The 20,623-nt window shown below is 43.2% G+C and overlaps 1 protein-coding gene across 4 annotated transcripts in view; it reads right to left on the bottom strand.

Annotated features, from left to right (window-relative positions):
* Positions 1-20,623, bottom strand: part of LOC149473310 (inactive dipeptidyl peptidase 10-like) — a 243,126-nt gene that overhangs the window by 13,467 nt on the left and 209,036 nt on the right. The window contains exons 22-25 of one of the 4 annotated variants that reach the window (XM_089679770.1): positions 12,625-12,724; positions 10,693-10,751; positions 5,994-6,094; positions 1,549-1,622 (exon numbers count right to left, since the gene is read on the bottom strand). In XM_089679770.1, the coding sequence (XP_089535896.1) occupies positions 1,595-1,622; positions 5,994-6,094; positions 10,693-10,751; positions 12,625-12,724 (288 nt within the window). In that variant the 3' untranslated portion in view covers positions 1,549-1,594. Of the gene's footprint in view, positions 1-1,548; positions 1,623-5,993; positions 6,095-10,692; positions 12,504-12,624; positions 12,725-20,623 lie in introns of those variants that run through there. The other 3 variants (XM_089679763.1, XR_016313082.1, XR_016313081.1) reach the window with 3 other exon arrangements.

Here is a 20,623-nt window from a genome sequence, read left to right as displayed (position 1 = left end):
CTCAAGGTTCTGTCCTTGGACCCCTTCTCGTCTCCATCTACACCTCCTCCCTTGGCCAATTGATAAATTCCCACGGCTTCAATTACCACCTCTATGCTGACGACACACAATTCTATCTCTCTACCCCTTACCTCACACCTTCAGTCTCCGCTCGTATCTCAAGCCTACTAAGTGACATATCGGATTGGATGTCACTCCACTTCCTCATACTCAATCTTTCCAAAACTGAGCTCCTAGTATTCCCCTCAGTCCACGCCCTCCCCCCCCGACTTCTCCATCAAGACCAACAACACTATCATAAGTCCCACCCCTCAAGCCAGGGTTCTAGGTGTCATCCTAGACTCCAATCTGTCCTTTCAACCCCAGGTCCAATCGCTGACAAACTCATGTAGACTTTACCTGCGCAACATCTCCAAGATACGACCGTTCCTAACCTCGGAAACCATTAAGCAACTCATTCACTCCCTTATTATATCACGCCTCGACTACTGTAACTCCCTCCTCATTGGACTACCTCACTGCAGGCTATCCCCACTTCAGTCTATCAAGAATGCTGCTGCCAGACTCATCCACCTCACTAACCGGTCTGTATCTGCCACCCCTCTCTACCAATCCCTCCACTGGCTTCCAATTGCCCAACGGATAAAATTCAAAACGCTAACACTGACGTATAAAGCTGTTCATAACACTGCCCCAAATTACATCACCGATCTTGTCTCCAAATATCACCCAAACCGTACTCTCTGCTCCTCACAAGACCTCCTACTCTGTAGCTCCCTTGTCTCCTCCTCCCATGCTCATCTCCAGGACTTCTCCAGGGCTTCCCCCATCCTCTGGAACTCCCTACCACAATCCATCAGACTATCGCCTACTCTGTTCACTTTTAGGCGCACTCTGAAAACCTATCTCTTCAGGGAAGCCTATCCCGCCCTCAGCTAATACTGGAATCCTCTACCCTTCCAACCACTCTATCCCCCACAGTTATTACCTCTTGTACCAGTAACCCCTCCCTCCTAGATTGTAAGCTCCAAGGAGCAGGGCCCTCAAATCCCTCTTGCATTGAATCGTATTGTTACTGTACTGTCTCGTGTACTGTCTCCCACCATAATGTAAAGCGCTGAGCAAACTGTCGGTGCTATATAAATCCTGTATAATAATAATAATAATAAACCAAATGTTTTAAAAAAAATGTGCTCATACATACACTTTAATTCTATTGAGGCAACTGCTCAGGAAATGGCATTGTTATAATTTGTTCCAAACCATGTCACTTTTGCTTGCCAATTTTGAGTGCATGTACATGCGGGGAAAATATAAAGGCATGTAAAATAAAAAGAGAATTATTTTGCCGAATAGGATCATTATTAACCATATACTGTTATCAAAATTCAGTATTTTCTTGTCCTTTATGTAGGTACAGAGATACTTCTTTGTGCGCCCACATAATAAGCTTCTTGTCCATAGCTATGAATTTTTTATATAGGATAGGAACATTGTAGACCTCATTTTCCTGTAAGCATTTTCTGCAGTTTAATTCTACGGCCGTACCCTTGAGGTGACATTGGCTCCAGCCTGGATCAGGCGACTCAGTAGTTCAGCTGTATGCTGGAAATGCACGTTGGCTTTTGTTGGAGAAAAGAAATACACAAAAAATACAGACAGATGAAAACAGTGAGTGAACAATATAAAGAAACAACTTTACATTAGCTAAATAAAATATTATTTGTTTAAATTATCATGTATTTATCAATTTAATAAAAATCTAATCTTTTCACATAACCAGATTTTCAAAACAACGCAAGTGTTTGGAAAAATATATTACATTGAAATGAGGAACTGATGAACTTACTAAATATAGGGAATTACCATTTCTTTACTTTTTTGTTCTTGTAGTGATTGATAAGGTTAAACACAATCCAATAGCTGACACTCTGGAATATTGTGTATCTGAGCCCATTCTCTCCTATACATCATAATGACTGACAGCACATCTTACAAAAGACAATCAGGAGAAGCTTTTGCTGCACCAAAGCAGCAGTTCTTTTTTTTTTCTAATTCAGACATATTGGCTATGACATGCTGAGGAGAAAGGGTTGTCACTTGCAAGTTGAAATACTTGGCATCCGGGTAGGACTGAACAAATGTAAGACTTTGATTTACTAACGGCAAATTGATTTTTCACTTTCCAAGTGAATTTTCTCTGAGCTTACTGAATGGGATGAAGCTATGCTAATTTGTATCATCCATTCATGCACAGGCAAAATTTTTTTTTCTATGCTCCTTGTATGTGATTGGGTTTTCTTTGCAAAAAGGTATTTTCACCACATTCACTAAGCTAAGAGAAAATTCCCTTGCAATGTCAAAATTTCCTTTCATTCATCATGGTGTGTTGGCATTGTGCGTTACTAAACCCAGGACCCTGCATTCACTATATCCAGTCTCCCATGGTACACAGAACACGGAAATGCAATTATTTAAGTAAATATAAACTACTAAATACCTTTTCTCATCAACAGTTAAAGCAGTCTTGTGACTTCTATCAGTGTCCAGCAGAGCACTGGTTAAAGCTTGTAGAAGAAGTTTTCAATCTCCCCTGATTGTCTTATGAGGCTGCATAACCCCTGACCCTCTATCTCGACAGTGCTGACTGCCCTGTGCTGATCACATGCACTCTTCCAATAAGAAAAAAAACTCTCTAGCAATACACACCAAACTGAGCATATGCAGCTTGTCCCCAAGGCTCTGTTCTATCAGCAGATGGATTGGGGACAGTAGAAGAAGGGAAGGATCAGAGAAGACAGGATCAAACATCCTTTTACACAATGAGGAGGATTAACCCCTTAGGCTCCACAGTGAGTATAACAAGCATGCTTTACTGCATATACAGACTGATTTTACTGTTTTGGGTTTAGTAACACTTTAATGAATGGACAGCCTTAAAGCCTAACTCCAGGAAATCTGAAGATTCTAGTAGGGCTGCTTCTGCACTACAAGCGTTAATTGCTTGTTTTTAAGCTCCTAGTGTGCATGGAGCCTAAACTAGAAAATACAACATCCAATCTTCCATATATATATTTATACACTAACATTTATTCAATGATACACTAACACAGACCACTGGAGCTGGATGTACAGTTGGTCGGAGGGATACATAGGAATAATTTGTATGACTCACACATTATCGTACAAAAGGTGCACTTTTGGTTGGACTTTATCATACGTAAATAACCTCTGATTTTGGGATGCACACCTTACTCTACAAAGCTGCATCCTAAGGCTTTTTGGTTTCTTTTGACCTGCCTCATCAAAAGCTAACTAGATGTCCCGTTCTTTTATACTTAATTGTATTTTCTACATTTATATTTGTTTGTACTTATTTAGAGGCAAATAATGTTTAGAGGAGTTCTATAATTGCATTTAATTAAAATGCAAATGACGTCCATAACTTTCCCTTCCATATTATTGATCGGTGTTAAGACAAACATTTAGTGGATACAATTCACCGCAGCCGAAGTAAAGGATGGCAGGATCCACAAGGGTGCTGTGCAAAACTTTATGTTGGAGGCATTTCATCAAGACCTGCTCACAATTAATAATTGGAACTGTCTTTAACTACAAAGGAAAAAAATGTAATAAAAGCAAAACACACCTTTAAACTATCACTGAATTAATGAATAATCAGAACACTACTACTGGGCCGTGGATACAGGGGTACCACCAGTCCTACTGTACGGGGCTCAGGCCAGCAGGGGGGCCCAGGAAGCTGAGTGAATCAGATGCGGGCAGGAAGGATGATCAGCACAGCGGTGTGGCAATTATTGGAACCGATCACCTGTATGACTCTCTCTGCAGCAGCTGAAAGTCGGCTTCTTCTCTCCTTCCCATTTTCAGCTGCTGCAGACAGAGCCATAAAGGGGATCGGTTCCAGTAATGCCGCCACACCCATCACCTTCCCTGTGCACCACGTTTCCCGCTTCTGCCCGGGCCCCCATGTGTGCCCCCACCCCTGCAATGCTGCCAGGTTCCATCTTTTCCTTCCCACTGGCAGCTGCAAGCACACAATAGGATTCTTCAGGATGGAGAGTGGGGGTAGGGTCTGGTAATTATGTTACCAGTCACTTCCTTTCCCGAATGAACACAATCAGTGAGCAGTACTGATTACCCAATGTGTTCATTCATAACTACAACAAAGTAAACTGTGTTTTTTTTGGGGAGTGGGGGGCTGTCAGGTAGGCTGTATGGGGCCCTGTGGTTTCTAACAGCAGCCCTGACTATTATTACTATACTGTTCTATGAATACTAAGCTGCACATTGCTCTAACTATGCAGAGTCCACCTTCTGCTCTTCTTAATATTTGACTATTTCACAATAAATCCAGCCAGTACATTTTTATGCTTTCCCAATGTTTAATATGAGTCATCAGCATAGCATTTTCACTGGTGATGTGGCCTGTTCTTTTTTTCCAGCTATAATGATAGGCTTTACAGAAAAAAGTATATTTTGGTTTTAATCTAATCATGAAAGGATGTTTGTGCAGGCAGACAGTTGTCCCAGTTTCTCTGTCTTTGTCACAAATCTGCTTGTTGCAGCAGATTTTTTTTCTTTGTACACAAATCCTTAAATTAAAAATGTAAGCAAAACACTTTTCTTGAATTTTTTAAAGAGCACAGCTACTGTACTGGGCTCAAAGCAATAATAAACCCAAAGCCAAAAATGGATCATATTGCAGCTTACCAATCCTTAGATGTGGTAGCTGCATCGTTTGTTTTTTTTAGGCTTTCCCCCCTTTCTTTTCACCTAGTGATCAGGCCAGTAACACACCTCCTGTATTCGAGTGCCTGTACTCTGGATGAAGGAGAAACATAAACACCTTTGGACAGCAGCATTGTCAGTCTCAGAGGAGGTGAGTGTTAGATGTACTAGTAGATTTAGACACACCAATAAAAATTGAAGCCAAACTCCAGCTAGCACTTTTTAAGCAGTTACAGCAACAATTTTTTTTCTTTTGGGATAAAGGTTTTACATAAATAAAAACTGACCATTGTAAGCATCCCCATCAGTGGTAAATGGTTTGTCTCAACCCTAAAACTGCTATATCTGCAACACAACATGTTCTGTTGAAAAACAACAGACTTACAGTCATGATCATCAGATGAAAATAAAGGAAAGAAAGCCTCCAAAAGAAAACTAATGCTGCCATCACATCTGAGAATTTGTAAGCTGCAATATAATAAATGTTTGCTTTTGGATTTAAAGTGTTATTAAAGCCACAACAGTAAAATTTTTGGGCATGTTAAATTCATCTTCTTCATCATCACCCTCACCATCATCATTATCATCATTGTAAAAGATTATATGAACTTCCTCATTTCAATTTTAGAGTCAGTAAGAAAAACAGCATCCTTCCAAAATAGAGTCCATCACATACTCCTGATTGAAAAAAAATCTTCAAACTTTGCAAACTAGAATTAGTTGAATGTAACCATCACACAGAGTTGCACCAAGCAGTAGACTGGCAATGCAATATTTCAGGATGCCATTAATTTCAGTTTACAGCACACAGCTCATAGGGAACATTAATTATAATAAAGGAAAAGATATGGCATAAATCTAACCTTATTTAATGAAGGTAAATGTAATAGGTTTACCACAATATCATTTAAATGTGGCCTCAAAATGATCTTAGCTCCCTTCCATGTGCTGTCAGTTCACAGGCACATGCACAAACAAATGTGATGCTTGTTGTTAAGGGCAGAAAGCTTTCCATCATCTCAGCCTGTATCGTCATACACCATGCAGATCACAGGAATAATATCTTACCTAAATTAAAATGTACAATGATAAATGACTTTTTGCTAGGCTAGCTGAAGGCAAGTATTGCTTGATGTTAGGAACGTTGGTAGCAAAAAACTCCCCAGTTATATTTTCACATTCCCTATTAATACATGCTTTGCCTTTATAATGACATTAAAGTAAAATGATTCAACATGCACCTGCTCATTCCATGGATGAGTCTCTCACCATCTGCAGTCCCATGAACCAGTAGAAATTGCTGACTCTGTAACCTCTGGACGTCATTTAACACAGAGGCCATCTAGAGAGATTGACACATGTAGAAATGGAAGCAAAGATACAGACGGTAAGGATTGAACGTATACTGATTTGAATGTTGTGCACAAATAGCAGCTACAGGAGAGTAGAGAGAGCACTTGACATGGAATTCTTGGAGTGGTGACATCACCCATAGGCTTTCATGTACCAGCCGTTGTTGGGGCTCCCTCCACTCCCCTGCAGTCACTGTTGGCTGACACAGGGGAGTCAGATCCCATGACTGGACCAAAGCAGGATGAATATAGGTAAGTGTATACATCTTTTTTACACAGATTAGTCGGCATAGGTGTTAGGAGGGGAAGGGACATTTTTAGAACTGATTAGGTTTAGGCTGGAATTCTACTTTGAATTATTAGTTTAGAAATAAACATTTAATATAGGGTGCATTCATGTGTCACACAGCATTATGGATTTTTCTAAAGCGAAAGCAAAGTAGCAGCTGTTTACTTTTAAGCTGCTTCTCTCTAGTAGAGAATTCAAAGGACCCCATATGAACAGAAAAAGCAGGGTGTGTGTGTATGTAAATGTGTGTGTTTGTTGGGAGCGGCATTGAGACGGTCCTCTGAGTCACACTGTGTGTGTATGTAAATATGATCTTGAGCTATTGAAATCTATAAACAGCAGAGCAGCTAAAATTACTTTGATAAATGTAATAAAATGCCCACGGCTTCACCTGCTGGCTACAAATATACATAAATATCAATACATTATTATAAATCTATTATTTAGTGTTTAGCTGTTAAATTAGTATATTGTATAATCAGGCCTCAAAATTTCCACTCGTCTGCTTGCATCTGGCAAGTGGAAATAACATGGGGGCGAGTTGGAGCCCAGCCCAGTGTTTTAGGACCTCCGGAGTCTCCCCCCATCCCTCTCCATGCATAGTCCAGATACAGCAGAGCAGAATAGTCCTGCACAGCCCACAGAGGACACTGAAGGCATGCCCCCCACCACACAGTCCCCCCCCCCGGAGAGCCCATGGAGCAGAGGAAGTGGGTGACCAATGGAGGGCTCGGAGGACAACCAAACACACGCTGGAACCCATCAATGCCGCCATCAACTGCAGTGACGCTCAGAGTCACTGGGGTCATCAAGTCCCACCACCTGTGTGACAGCGGACAGCCCCACTTGCAGCACAGTGCTGACTCCCACCCTATCTATCCCACTGCCCCCCCTCCTGTGACGCTGCGTCCCATCTATCCCACTGCCCCCCTCCTGTGATGCTACCCCCCACCTATAGCACTGCCCCCCTCCTGTGATGCTGTGCCCCATCTATCCCACTGCCCCCCTCATGTGATGCTACCCCCCACCTATCCCACTGCCCCTCTCCTGTGACACTGCCGCCATCTATCCCACTGCCCCCCTACTGTGACACTGTGCCCCATCTATCCCACTGCCCTTGTACTGTGATGTTGCCCCCCCATTTATCCCTCTACCCCCTCCTGTGATGCAGCACCCCATCTATCCCACTGCCCCCTCCTGTGACCCTGCACCCTATCTTTCCCACTGCCCCCCCTCCTGTGACGCTGCGTCCCATCTATCCCACTGCCCCCCTCCTGTGATGCTGCCCCCATCTATCCCATTGTCCCTGTCTTGTGACACTGCGTCCCACCTATCCCACTGCCGCCCTCCTGTGACGCTGCCCCTCACCTGTTCCGCTACTCCCCACCTCCTGTGACATTGCCCCCCCTCCTGTGACACTGCCCCTCACCTATCCCTCTGGCCCCCACCTAGCCCACTGCCCCACTCCTGTGATGCTGCCCCTACCTGTCCTGTTGCCCCTCTTCGTGTGACAGTGCCCACCTGCCTGTGACACTGCCCCCCACCTGTCCCGGTGCATCCCACTTATCCTGCTGCCCCCCTCCTGTGATGCTGCCCCCACCTATCCCGCTGTCCCACTCTCCTGTGATACTGCCCCCCCACCTTTCCTCCCCTCCTGTCTCACTGCCCCCCTCCTGTTTGTCCTGTGGGTGATTTACTGGGGACAGACTGACATGGGGGACAAATTTACTGGGAAAGGACTGACCTGGGGGGATTTTACTGGGGACAGACTGACCTGGGGGTGCATCTGCATAAAAAATTTAACAGTGTCAATTCAAAAGATAATTTACAAGAGTGTGTTTACGGGCAGAATTAGGGGTGGGACAGGGTAGGGGTTGGGCAGGGCAACTGTTGGCGAGTAGCTCTTAAGGCCTGGCTAGTAGCTCAGAGCTTGAATTTTGAACCCTGGTATAATTATATATATATATGAAGAGGAGATTAAGGGGGGATATGATCAACATGTATAAATACATCAGTGGTTCATATAGTGAACTCGGTGTAGAGGTATTCACCCTGATGTCATCATAGAGGACAAGGGGGCATTCTTTACGTCCAGAGGAAAAGAAATGTAATCTCCAAACATGGAAAGGGTTCTTCACAGTAAGAGCTGTGAAAATGTGAAAAAGACTCCCTCAAGAGTTGGTTCTGGCCAGCTCAGTGGATTGCTTTAAAAAAGGCCTGGCTTCTTTCTTGGATACACAGAATATAACTGGTTACTATTTATAGGTAAAGTTGATACAGGGAATATCCGTTGGATCAACAAGGAAATTTTTTCCCCTGTAGGAGCAAATTGGTTCATGCTTTGCTGAGTTTTTGCCTTCCTCTGGATCAACTGTGGGTGTAGGAGTATAACTTTTATTTTTTTAATTTTTTTTTTAATGGTTGAATTGGATGGACTTTTGTCTTTTCTCAGCCAGACTAGCTATGCAAATATATATATATATATATATATATATATACACAGTTGTGTTCAAAATAATAGCAGACAGACATCACTAACCTGATCAATCACTGTTTTTGGTAGAAATTGTATTTCTACATGGCAAAAAATTTACTAGCAGGTGTAGTAGAGTAATAGAAATCCAACAGACCCAACAGTCATGACATACATGCTGCTGATTCTGTGTAATTGAATCACTAATTGAAAGGGGCATGTTCAAAATAATAGCAGTGTGGAGTTCTATTAGTGAGGTCATTCATTCTTTGAAAAACAGGTGGCAATTATTGCCCTTATTTAAGGAAGGAAGGCAGCAAATGTTGTACATGCTGGTTACAGTGCATTTCTCTCTGAAATTCTGAGGAAAATGGGTCGTTCCAGACATTGTTCAGAAGAACAGCATACCTTGATTAAAAAGTTGATTGGAGAGGGAAAAACATATAAAGAAGTGCAGAAAATGATAGGCTGCTCAGCTAAAATGATCGCAAATGCTTTAAAATGGCAACCAAAACCTGAAAGACATGGAAGAAAGCGAAAAACTACCATTCGAATGGATAGAAGAATAGCCAAAATGGCAAGGACTCAGCCAACAATCAGCTCCAGGAAGATCAAAGAAGGTCTAAAGTTACCTGTGAGTACTGTTACAATTAGAAGACACCTATGTGAAGCCAAGCTATCTGCAAGAAGCCCCCGCAAAGTCCCACTGTTGAAAAAAAGACATGTGCTGAAGAGGTTACAATTTGCCAAAGAGCACATTGACTGGCCTAAAGAGAAATGGCGCAACATTTTGTGGACTGATGAAAGTAAGATTGTTCTTTTTGGGTCTAGTGGCCAGAGACAGTTTGTCAGACGACCCCCAAACACTGAATTCAAGCCACAGTACACTGTGAAGACAGTGAAGCATGGTTGTGCAAGCATCATGATATGGGGATGTTTCTCATACTACGGTGTTGGGCCTATTTATCGCATACCAGGGATCATGGATCAGTTTGAATACATCAGAATACTTGAAGAGGTCATGCTGCCTTATGCTGAACAGGAAATGCCCTTGAAATGGGTGTTCCAATAAGACAACGACCCCAAACACACCAGTAAAAGTGCAACATCTTGGTTCCAGACCAACAAGATTGACGTTATGGAGTGGCCAGCCCAATCCCCGGATCCTAATCCAATAGAAAACTTGTGGGGTGACATCAAAAATGCAGTTTCTGAGGCAAAACCAAGAAATAGAGAAGAACTGTGGAATGTAGTCCAATCATCCTGGGCTGGAATACCTGTTCACAGGTGCCAGAAGTTGGTTGACTCCATGCAACACAGATGTACAGCAGTTCTCAGAAACAGTGCTTATACAACTAAATATTAATGAAGTGATTGAAAGGAAAGCAAAATCTTCAAACATTTTTCAGTTTATATAGTGAATGTTTGAGTTTGTAAAGAAGAATACAAACACTGCTATTTTTTTGAACAGTCTAATATTCACTTTTCTTCAATTTTTTTAGAGGAGCAACACAAATTTGATATATTTTTCTTCATGTTTTGATTTGGAATAGAATGTGTAGTGTTCCCATTGCATTTGTGTGTATGGAAATAAAAGCTATTAGAAGGATTTTGAGCTTTATTCACTTTTTTCAACACACTGCTATTATTTTGAACACAACTGTATATATATACATATACTGTATATACATATTTACCATATATATTGTGGCTGTATACACTTGTTTTGCTTGCTTTTTTATACTCAATGGTGATTTTTCATATGCGAGAGAACACTGAGAAAATACTAATCACAGCAATAGTTCTCCATTTCTCAGGAAACATACCATGTAGGATGATCCTTCTTGTGATGGCATCCCCAGGTACCGCTCAGTAAGTACTGCAGCTGTTACAATTAAAATAGGTTTCTTAAGAAGGGTTAAGATATATGGTAAAAATTTCTGAAAACAACACATTCTCAACACAAACTGCCCTGGAGGCTTTATTTCAAATGATTTGTGATTTTATGAAACACAATAAGAAGTTATACTGTTGTGCGATTAACCTAGAACATTTTTTTTTTACTTAGCCACTAATGTTGACCCATCCAAATAGGAGAGGAACGGGACTTTTTGACCTGTGGGGCAAACACAACCAATTGACCCTTTCGTGGTAGGGATGCTTCCTGTGGGCTAAAGAAAGTACAGCACACAAATCGATTGTAGGCATGGTGTAATGTAATGTGACACATTTTTGAATGCAGGTGATAAAAAGGGGAATTTGAAGCCCAATTTAAAGCATGAGCTGAACAAGATGACTGTTGCTCTGTGAAAATGATACAGGCTCACTTAAGTAAAATACGAATTAAAATATTCAGCAATCATTACAAAGAATACATATTATTTGGCTATGGCACAATGCATTTTCCATTTTTGAGAAACAAATCATTCCAGTAAAAACCTCTCTCTGTAAGGGAAGCACTTATAGAGGTCAGAGTAAATGGGGTTTCTGTTACATTGTGATCATTGAATGGGAAAATAGTTTGATTATGTCTACAATCTACATTGTACTTGTTTTCAGTTTGCTAGTAATACCATCCTTTTTATAAACAATATTTATTTTATTATATTATGTATCAAGAAGAGAGGGAATAGAAGACATGCAGACAGAGAGCAAGATATCAAATTGGAAAAGTAATTGTCCAAGCGCAAAGGAGCAGAATCACAATGCAGAAGAAAAACTAATGAACACAAACTGATCACATTTAATTTTTAATTTATTGAAAGAGTATAAAGCTGATTGGCAACTTGTATTCATTCTCTTTTGCCTGGTTCTAATGAGTCAGTCTCATACTGAGAAATGATCAAAAAAGGAAAGGTTAGCACAGGCATCTGGGGCAGATTTAGGGAGAGAGGGGATTAGGACAGATAAAGACAGATACAGAAGTGTGGTGGAGAGCATATACTTTCTATAGTTTGTTCTTTGTTAAAAGCTAAGTTCAGCTTTGGAATAAAATTGACTACGTAGTCAGGCCCCAGTAGGTTAAAAAACACAGTGCAGCTTAGAAAAACTTTGCTTAGTGTAAAAATCAAACCTGTAGATCATAAGTGGAACCTCCAAAGCATGACCAAATTCCCACTGTAAGGCTAGGTTCACACTCATGCGGTGCGGTACATCGTATGTGATTCGCACAGGAACCACACAGCATTTCTGTGCAAATCACATGTGAATTGTGTGCGGTGCGATTTAAGCAATTATGTATGGCTCAAATCACACCGCATCTGCACCAAAAAGGTGCAGGACCCTTTTTTGGGTCCGCACTAGAATCGGATTGCATGGGTATTCACACCTATACGATCCAATTCTGCACGTCGCATCGCGTTTGGTGGGCCAATTTTGGGGTGTTGTTAACTTAAAATACACATCTTCAGCGGTTCGCATGAACGGGGTGCGATTCTGATGCGGTGAAGAATTCACACAGAAAAAGCTGTGAATTTCGGACCGCATCAGTGTGAACCCAGGCTAAGTGAGCAGTCTCATCCTGCCTAGATGCACCCTACATTAAGCACTCACCCAATCAAATCAGAGTCAACGGATCGAGCGCTTTCCCCCATTCAAAACTGTGCTTGCGCTGTGTGCTCTTCCTGTTTTAGCAGTGCTGGACTCAGGTAAATGTTTAATAGGAAAAGTAATCAGATTATGATTGCTTATAATGGTATAAAGTTTATCATGTAATGTTTCTTCATAGCAGTGAATTTTTTTTATAGCAACATACTCACAGTGTAACTGGAAAGAGGTAATAGGAGCAATAACTGCACCGCATACAAACAGATCTTCAGAAGAGGACAACAGTTTCAGAGCCAGGAAGCCACCGTAAGCCTAGAAAACAATGTTTAAGAACTGTAAACACAAGACAAATAAAATACAAAATATTGAGTTATATTGGCTGCCAGGAACTATGGAATACTCTTGGGCTAACACCCGATTATTCTCTTAGGCTTTAGGGGAAAGCATCAGAATATATTGACAGTTCTGAGGGTATCAATAGGAGCAGTGAAGCACTGCACAGTACATCTTCCCTTTGAAACATTATTTTACTCCTTGAAATCATAAATTAGCCTTGTCAACCAAGAAGGGAGGGTATTGCTTTGTGGGTACAATCAGAATTGTGCTCTGCGGGTTTTGTGAAATATTGACACCCCTGCATTTCTGTCAGATAATGCTCCACTTCACCCAGAAAATTGTTGCAATTACGAATATTTAGGCATTCTCATGTTTATTTTTTTTTGTTTGTGTTGGTATGACACAAAAAAGTGGCGAAACAAAAAGCCAAATCTGACACATTTCATGCAAAACCCCCAAAAAGGACAGGATAAAATTATTGTCACCTTCTAAAAATTGTAAGAAATAATTGCACTCCAAGTTTGTGATGCTCCTGTAAATTCTAATTAAACTCAACCTGTATCAATTGAGAGGTGCTGAAAATATACAAATCACATTGGAAACCAGTTAAAATGGTGAAAATTGACTCAACCTTTCTGTTGTGTGTCTCTGTGTGCCACATGGAGCATGGAGAAGAGAAAGAACAGCAAAGAATTGTCTGAGGATTTGAGAACATAAATTGTGGAAAAGCATGGACAATCTCAAGGTTACAAGTCCATCTCCAGAGATCTTAATGTTCCTCTTTCCACTGTGTGCAACATTGTCAATATGTTTACAGCCCATGGCACTGTAGCTAGTTTCCCTGGAAGTGGACGAAAGAGAAAAATTGATCAATGATTGCGACAAAGGATTGTTCGAATGGTGGCTAAAGAACTTCTGTCAACTTCCAGACAAATTCAAGCTGACCTTCAGGCAGAGGGAACAATTGTGTCGCACTATACATTGCCATCTGAAAGAAAAGGAATGCTATGGTAGGTGAACCAGGAGGACCCCACTGCTGACACAAAAACATTCTGAAAAAAACCAGTTTAGTGTTTGCCAAAACTTACCTGACGAAGCCAAAATCCATTTTGGGAGAATGTGCTGTGGACAGACAAAACAAAACTATAGCTTTCTGGTAAAGCCTATTATTCTGCTGTTTTCAGAAAAAGAAATGAGGCCGTTACAGAAAAGAATACAGTCCCTACAGTCAAACATGGTGGAGGTTTAATGATGTTTTTGGGTTGCTTTGCTGCTTTAGGCACTGGATGTCTTGATCCTGTGCATGGCATTATGAAATCCGAAGACTACCAAAGTAGAATTCTGGGGTACAATGTAGGGCCCAGTGTCAGAAAGTTGGGTCTCTGTCAGAGGTCATGGGTTCTTACAGCAGGACAATGATCCAAAGCACACGTCAAAAAGCACCCAGAAATGGTTTCAGACAAAGTGCTGGATAGTACTGAACAGGCCAGCAATGAGTCCAGATCTCAATCCCATACAGTACCTGTGGAGAGATCTCAAAACAGCAGTTGGGCAGGAGCCCTTCCAATCTGACAGACCTGGACATTTTGGCAAAAGAAGAGTGGTCCAAAACTCCAGTAGAGAGGTGTAAGAAACTCACTGATGGTTACAGGAAGCGATTGATTTCAGTTATTTTTCCCAAGAGGTGTGCTAACAAATCGTAAATTGAGGGTGCCAATAATTTTGTCCAGTCCATTTTTGGAATTTTGGGTGGAATGTGTCAGATTTGGCTTATTGTTTCTCCACTTTTTCATGTCATACCAACATAAACAAAAGAATTAAACATGAGAATGCCTAAACATTTGTAATTGCAACAATTTTCTGGGCGAAGTGGTGCATTATCTGACAGAAATACAGGAGTTCCAATATTGTAGGCCATGACTTCACTTCTTCAGTGGCTTAAAAATCCCTTAGTCTTGTTAGATAATAACAAGACCAGGACATTACACAAGATATTAACAATATTGTTTTCATTAAATGTCATATTTATTTGAGCCAGGGGACAAATATTACATTTAAAACCGAGTGTATCCTTCCTAAATTGAATTATTTCTAGATTTTGGAAGTCACCCACCATTCTTTTCTTACAAATTATTGATAGAATAGACACCATAAAGTTAATAGAGAGAATCTTCCATACACTTTCTGACACAATGCCTAGCTTCTCTGAAAAATTGGATATATAGTGTATATATATCTTCCAATAGACACATATTTTTAGACTGAATCTGTGTTCAATCTTTAAATAGATTTGCTATTTTGACTAATTTTGGCTTTTTTTTTAATTTATTTTTTATTCTGGATACCATTTTTTTGTTGAGAATTTGGTATCATTACAAAATATTGTTGAACAATGTCAATTACATATATGTTCTGATGATGTCACTTTTTCCAGACATGTATTCATGTTTTGCTTTTTTTTGGAAATAATTTATATCTTTGTCAGCATTTTGTACTTCCTTCTTGGATATGTCTTTTGTATACATTTTGTATGCTGATACCAATATAAACAGTTTGTAAACAAAAATAAATTTGTCCTGGATTTACACTTTGACCTTTCACATTCATATTTATCACATATTTCACTCTATGCTTTAAAACACAGAACTGCAGTTCAAATGGCCTATGCAAGATTCTGAGCAACATTTTAATATTTTCACAGAGAAATTTACATCTCTCATTTACAGGCCCAAAGGTTATTAACCCCTGCTTTTTTTTTTTTAGGGGGCAGGAGCACTGTTATTCCAGGAGGACGTCATGTGGTGTCTTCCTATTTGTACACCTTGTGCACACCCTAGGGGGCACGCAGTGTGTCCACCACACACAGCACACAGATCAGTGTACTGGACTCCTGTTTGCAGCCCTGGTACCAATCACAGTGATAAAATGTCATTTGTCAACAATGGCTTTCAATCATACACATTGTGTGTACTATTGTGATTTCTGTGATTGATCACAGTGATCACATGGTACAGAGGCCAATCACAGTATCAAAGTATTATGCAAGGTTTCATGAGTTAAACCTTTTAACAGAGTTAGAGATTGCTTATTACAGTGATCATCACTGTAATAAGCAATCAGAGTGTAAACAAAATCTGATTACCTTCCCAGAGTAGTACAGTGTCACTCCGTGGAAAATATCATGCTTTGAAAAGTTAAAGGAAATAGAGAAAGAGGATGGCTAGCAATAAGGTGGATGGATACGGTCATAGAAATGATGAGCATGCCTTTGTGAAGAATGAAGACCCATACAGAAGACAGATCATTCTAGACAAACACTATCCATTCAATAGACATTGACATCTAATAACAATAAGTGTATATGAGATGCATGAAGGACCAAAACCAATCACAACTAATATTTGTAATGTTGGAAAGTACACATTTTGAAAATCATAAACAGAAAAAATTACTGTATTTCTGAAGTAGTGCAGATCAAGTAGTATTTTGTTACAAAAGGAACAGGATTGTTTATCTTCACTCTGTAAATCTGTAAATAATTTAATTAAGCAGTCAAGACAAGGCCAATTGAGAATAAAGACATGGTTTATCTTCAGCTGGAGAAAACAATCGATAGATATTGATCTAAAAGTATAGACTCGCCAGTAAGAAATTATTATTTGCAAAATAGAAAGCGTTGCCTTGGACAAATGTTTTATTATTTCAACAGAAGGCTTCACTCTGTTTTTAGTTTGTGTATGCTGGTCTGGCAGCATTATTATTATTATTATACAGTATTTATAAAGCGCCAATAGTTCGCTCAGCGCTGTACATTACAAAGGGGGACAGAACATGTGACAGAACAATACCAATACAATGCAAAACATGAGGGGATCGAGGGCCCTGCTCTTTCAAGCTTACAATCTAGGAGGGAGGGGATGGTGGCACAGGAGGAGATAGCTGTGGGGGATGGAGTGGTAGGAAGAGTGGAGGAGGTCGGCAAGTTAACAGGGGGCAGGGTAGGCTTCCCTGAAGAGATGGGTTTTCAGGGTGCGCCTAAAGGAGAGGAGAGTAGGTGATAATCTGATGGGTTGGGGCAGGGAGTTCCAGAGGATGGGTGACACCCTGGAGAAGTCCTGGAGGCGGGCATGGGAGGAGGAGACCAGGGAACTAGAGAGAAGGAGGTCTTGTGAGGAGCGGAGTGTGCGTGCTGGGCGGTACTTGGATATTAGGTCAGTGATGTAGTTCGGGGCAGTATGGTGGACAGCTTTGTACGTCAGCGTTAGGATTTTGAATTTGATCCGTTGCGCAATCGGAAGCCAGTGGAGGGATTGGCAGAGGGGGGTGGCGGAAACGGAGCGGTTGGAAAGGTGAATGAGTCTGGCAGCCATATTCAGGATGGACTGAAGCGGGGATAGCCAGCGGCGAGGCAGGCCAGTGAGGAGGGAGTTGCAGTAGTCGAGTCGCGATATGATGAGGGAGTGGATGAGCTGTTTAGTGGTTTCTGGAGTTAGGAACGTGCGGATTTTGGCGATGTTGCGGAGGTGGAGTCTGCACAAGTTTGTTAAAGAGTGGACTTGGGGCTGGAAGGATAGGTTGGAGTCCAAAATGACACCAAGTACTCTGGCCTGCGGGGCGGGTTTGATGGTGGCGTTGTTGGACATGATGGAGAAGTCAATGGGGGGTGGTGTCCGGGCTGGAGGGAAGACAAGAAACTCGGTTTTGGAGAGGTTCAGTTTAAGGAAGTGGAGCGACATCCAGTCTGATATGTCGCTCAACAGGTGTGTGATTCGGGCGGAGACCGAGGGGGTGAGGTGGGGGGTTGAGAGATAGATTTGTGTGTCGTCGGCATAGAGGTGGTAGTTGAAGCCGTGAGAGTGTATGAGTTGGCCAAGGGAGGAGGTGTAGATGGAGAAGAGAAGGGGCCCGAGGACAGAGCCTTGAGGGACCCCAACAGAGAGGGGGAGTGAGGGGGAGGTGGTGGCATTATAGGTAACGCTGAAAGAGCGTTGTGACAGGTAGGATGAGAGCCAGGAGAGAGCAGAATCTCTGAGGCCGAGGGAGTGTAGTTTTTTGAGGAGGAGGGGGTGGTCGACTGTGTCAAAGGCCGCAGAGAGGTCAAGGAGTAGGAGCACTGAATAGTGGCCATTAGCTTTGGCGGTTAGCAGGTCGTTGGAGAGTTTGAGTAAGGCAGTTTCGGTGGAGTGTAGGGGACGGAAGCCGGACTGTAGGGGATCGAGGAGGTTGTTGTCGTTGAGGTGAGAGCATAGGCGGGCGTAGACTAGGCGCTCGAGGAGTTTAGATGTAAATGGGAGCAGGGAGATGGGTCTGAGGTTGTTCGGGTCATTGGGGTCCAGGGAGGGCTTTTTAAGTATGGGGGTGATGTGTGCATGTTTCAGAGGGGAAGGGAAAGTGCCGGAGGAGAGGGAGAGATTGAAGATGTGGGTGAGGGAGCATAGGATGGAGGGGGAGGGAGGTTGTAGGAGTTGTGTGGGGATAGGGTCAAGGGGGCAGGTGGTGAGGCGGGCATCAGAGAGGATCTTGGAGACTTCTTCGATGGTAGTAAGGTCAAAGGTGCGGAGTGTTGGGGGAGCTTCAGTATGAGGAATGTAGGGTAGGGTGGGAGAGGAGGTCAGAGCAGTGGTGGGGCCGTGGGAGAGGGGTGTAGAGGGGGTAGCTGAGTGAGGGGGAAGGGGGTTGGAGGGAGTTTGAGCAGCGACGAAGTCCCTGTGGGTTATGTCGAGGGGGAGGGGGGATGAGGGGGTAGCTGTGTGAGAGGGGACAGGTTGAGAAGGCGTGCGAGTTGCGGCAATGTCCTTGCGAATTGTGTCAATCTTGTTTTTGAAGTGATTGGCAATCTCAAGGGAAGTGAGTGAGGTGCTGGGTGGAGGTGGGGGTGGCGAGAGTAGAGAGTTGAAGGTGGAGAAGAGTCGGCGAGGATTGGAGGAGAGGGCCTTGATGAGGGTCAGGCAGTAGGCTTGTTTGGCAGTATGGAGGGAGGAGGTGTAGGTGTGGAAGGCAGATTTGTATCGGGTGAAGGCTTGTTGGGATTTGGTTTTGCGCCATAGTCGCTCCAGGGCACGACTGTGTCGTTTGAGGGTTTTGGTGTGATCAGTCTGCCAGGGCTGGAGCGGTCGGGGTCTTATGTTGCGTGTGGTTAAAGGCGCTAGTGAGTCAAGGGCGGTTGACAGCGCATTGTTGTAGGCGGTCATAGCCAAGTCGGGGCAGGACAGGGGGAGGATGCGGTCATGGAGTTGATCAACTGCGGAGTGGAGGGAGGCAGGGTTAAGGTTGCGGAGGTTACGGCTGGTAGTAGTGTGACATTTGGAAGGGTAGGCGTTGGAGGAAGAGGAGATAGAGAAAGTAATCAGGTTGTGGTCAGAGAGAGGGAAGGGGGTGTTAGTGAGGTTGTGGGGAGCGCAGCGGTTGGAGAAGACAAGATCAAGGATATTACCGTCGGAGTGGGTGGTGGATTGTATGCACTGTGCAAGTGCAAAGGAGGAGGTTAAGTGGAGGAGACGGGCTGTGTCCGGGTTGTCGAGGTTGACAGGGATGTTGAAATCCCCAAGGATGATAGTGGGTAGCTCAGAGGAGAGGAAGAAGGGTAGCCAGGAGGAGAAGTCTTCTAGGAAGCAGGGTATGGATCCAGGAGGCCGGTATATCACAGCAATCTTCAGGGGGGTTGGGGAGAATAGTCGGACGCAGTGGGCCTCGAAGGAGGAGAAGGATAGGGAGGGGGGGTTTGGGAGGACTCGGAAGGTGCTCAGCGGTGACAGGAGCAGGCCAACCCCACCACCTTTACGACCGTTGGGCCTGGGTGAGTGGGTCCAGGTGAGACCGCCGTAGGAGAGTGCAGCAGGGGAAGAAGAGTCAGTGGGCTGGATCCAGGTTTCCGTAATCGCCAGGAGGTTGAGGGAGCGGGAAACAAAGAGGTCGTGGATGGCGGTAAGCTTGTTGCACACCGATCGGGCGTTCAGGAGTGCACATGAAACCGGGGGGGAGATTTTAGGGAGCAGGGGGACAGATACTAAGTTGCGGGGGTTGCGGCAGGACGTGGAGGCGGGAGGGTTTTGTGCGGGTGGTGGAGGGCCAGGATTCGGGGAGATGTCCCCCGCGGTTATGAGGAGGAGAAGGGTGAGAAAGGTGGCATGGGAGCGGGATGTGCAGGAGCGTGAGAAACTACTAGTGGAGGTGTTGGGGTCAGTTGGAGAGTGGAGTAATAGGAGGAGGTGGTGGGTGCCATAGAGGGGTGAGGGAAGCAGTGAGGGCACAATATACAAATGTTTGGGAGGAGCAGAGGGATATAGTGAATGGATTTTGGGAACAGAGGAGAGGAAAATGAGAAGGAGGAGTGGAAGAGGCATTTTGGGGAGGTGATGAAAGCAATAGTAGGGAGATGATAGCAATGAGGGGGAGATGTACAAGTTTTGGGGTGGAGCAGAGGGGTAAAGAAATGAGATTTGTGAACAGAGGATAGTAATATGAAGAGCAGAAGAGGGGTGTATTATATAAAAAGGTACACGGAGTGGGACTCAGGTATGTAAGAGATGTTTCCCAGGGTGTTTCCTTGCAGTCTGTCCAGCGTGCAGTAGAATTTCTTGCTGTTGATGTGTCTTCCTGCTGCTTAAGTTCTCCTGCTTTAGTTCAACTGCTGTGTTTAACTGCTCTGCACTCATTCAAAGCCGCACTGCTGTGTTTAACTGCTCTGCACTCATTCAAAGCCGCACTGCTGTGTTTAACTGCTCTGCACTCATTCAAAGCCGCACTCCATCATAAGCAGCACCCCCATCAGAGACTGTGCCCCCCATCAGAGATCTCCCCCATGAGCTGAACTAAATTTATAGGGAGATGCTCAAATGAGCATTCAACTCCGCCCCAATTAGAAGCTGATAAGGC

The sequence above is a fragment of the Staurois parvus genome, unplaced genomic scaffold (genome assembly GCF_062004578.1).
Source record: "Staurois parvus isolate SC_StPar_1 unplaced genomic scaffold, SC_StPar_1.0 ptg000017l, whole genome shotgun sequence".
Taxonomy (NCBI): Eukaryota; Metazoa; Chordata; class Amphibia; order Anura; family Ranidae; genus Staurois; species Staurois parvus.
The sequence above is the reverse complement of the archived record's forward strand: the minus strand, read 5'-3'. Positions and strand labels throughout refer to the sequence as shown.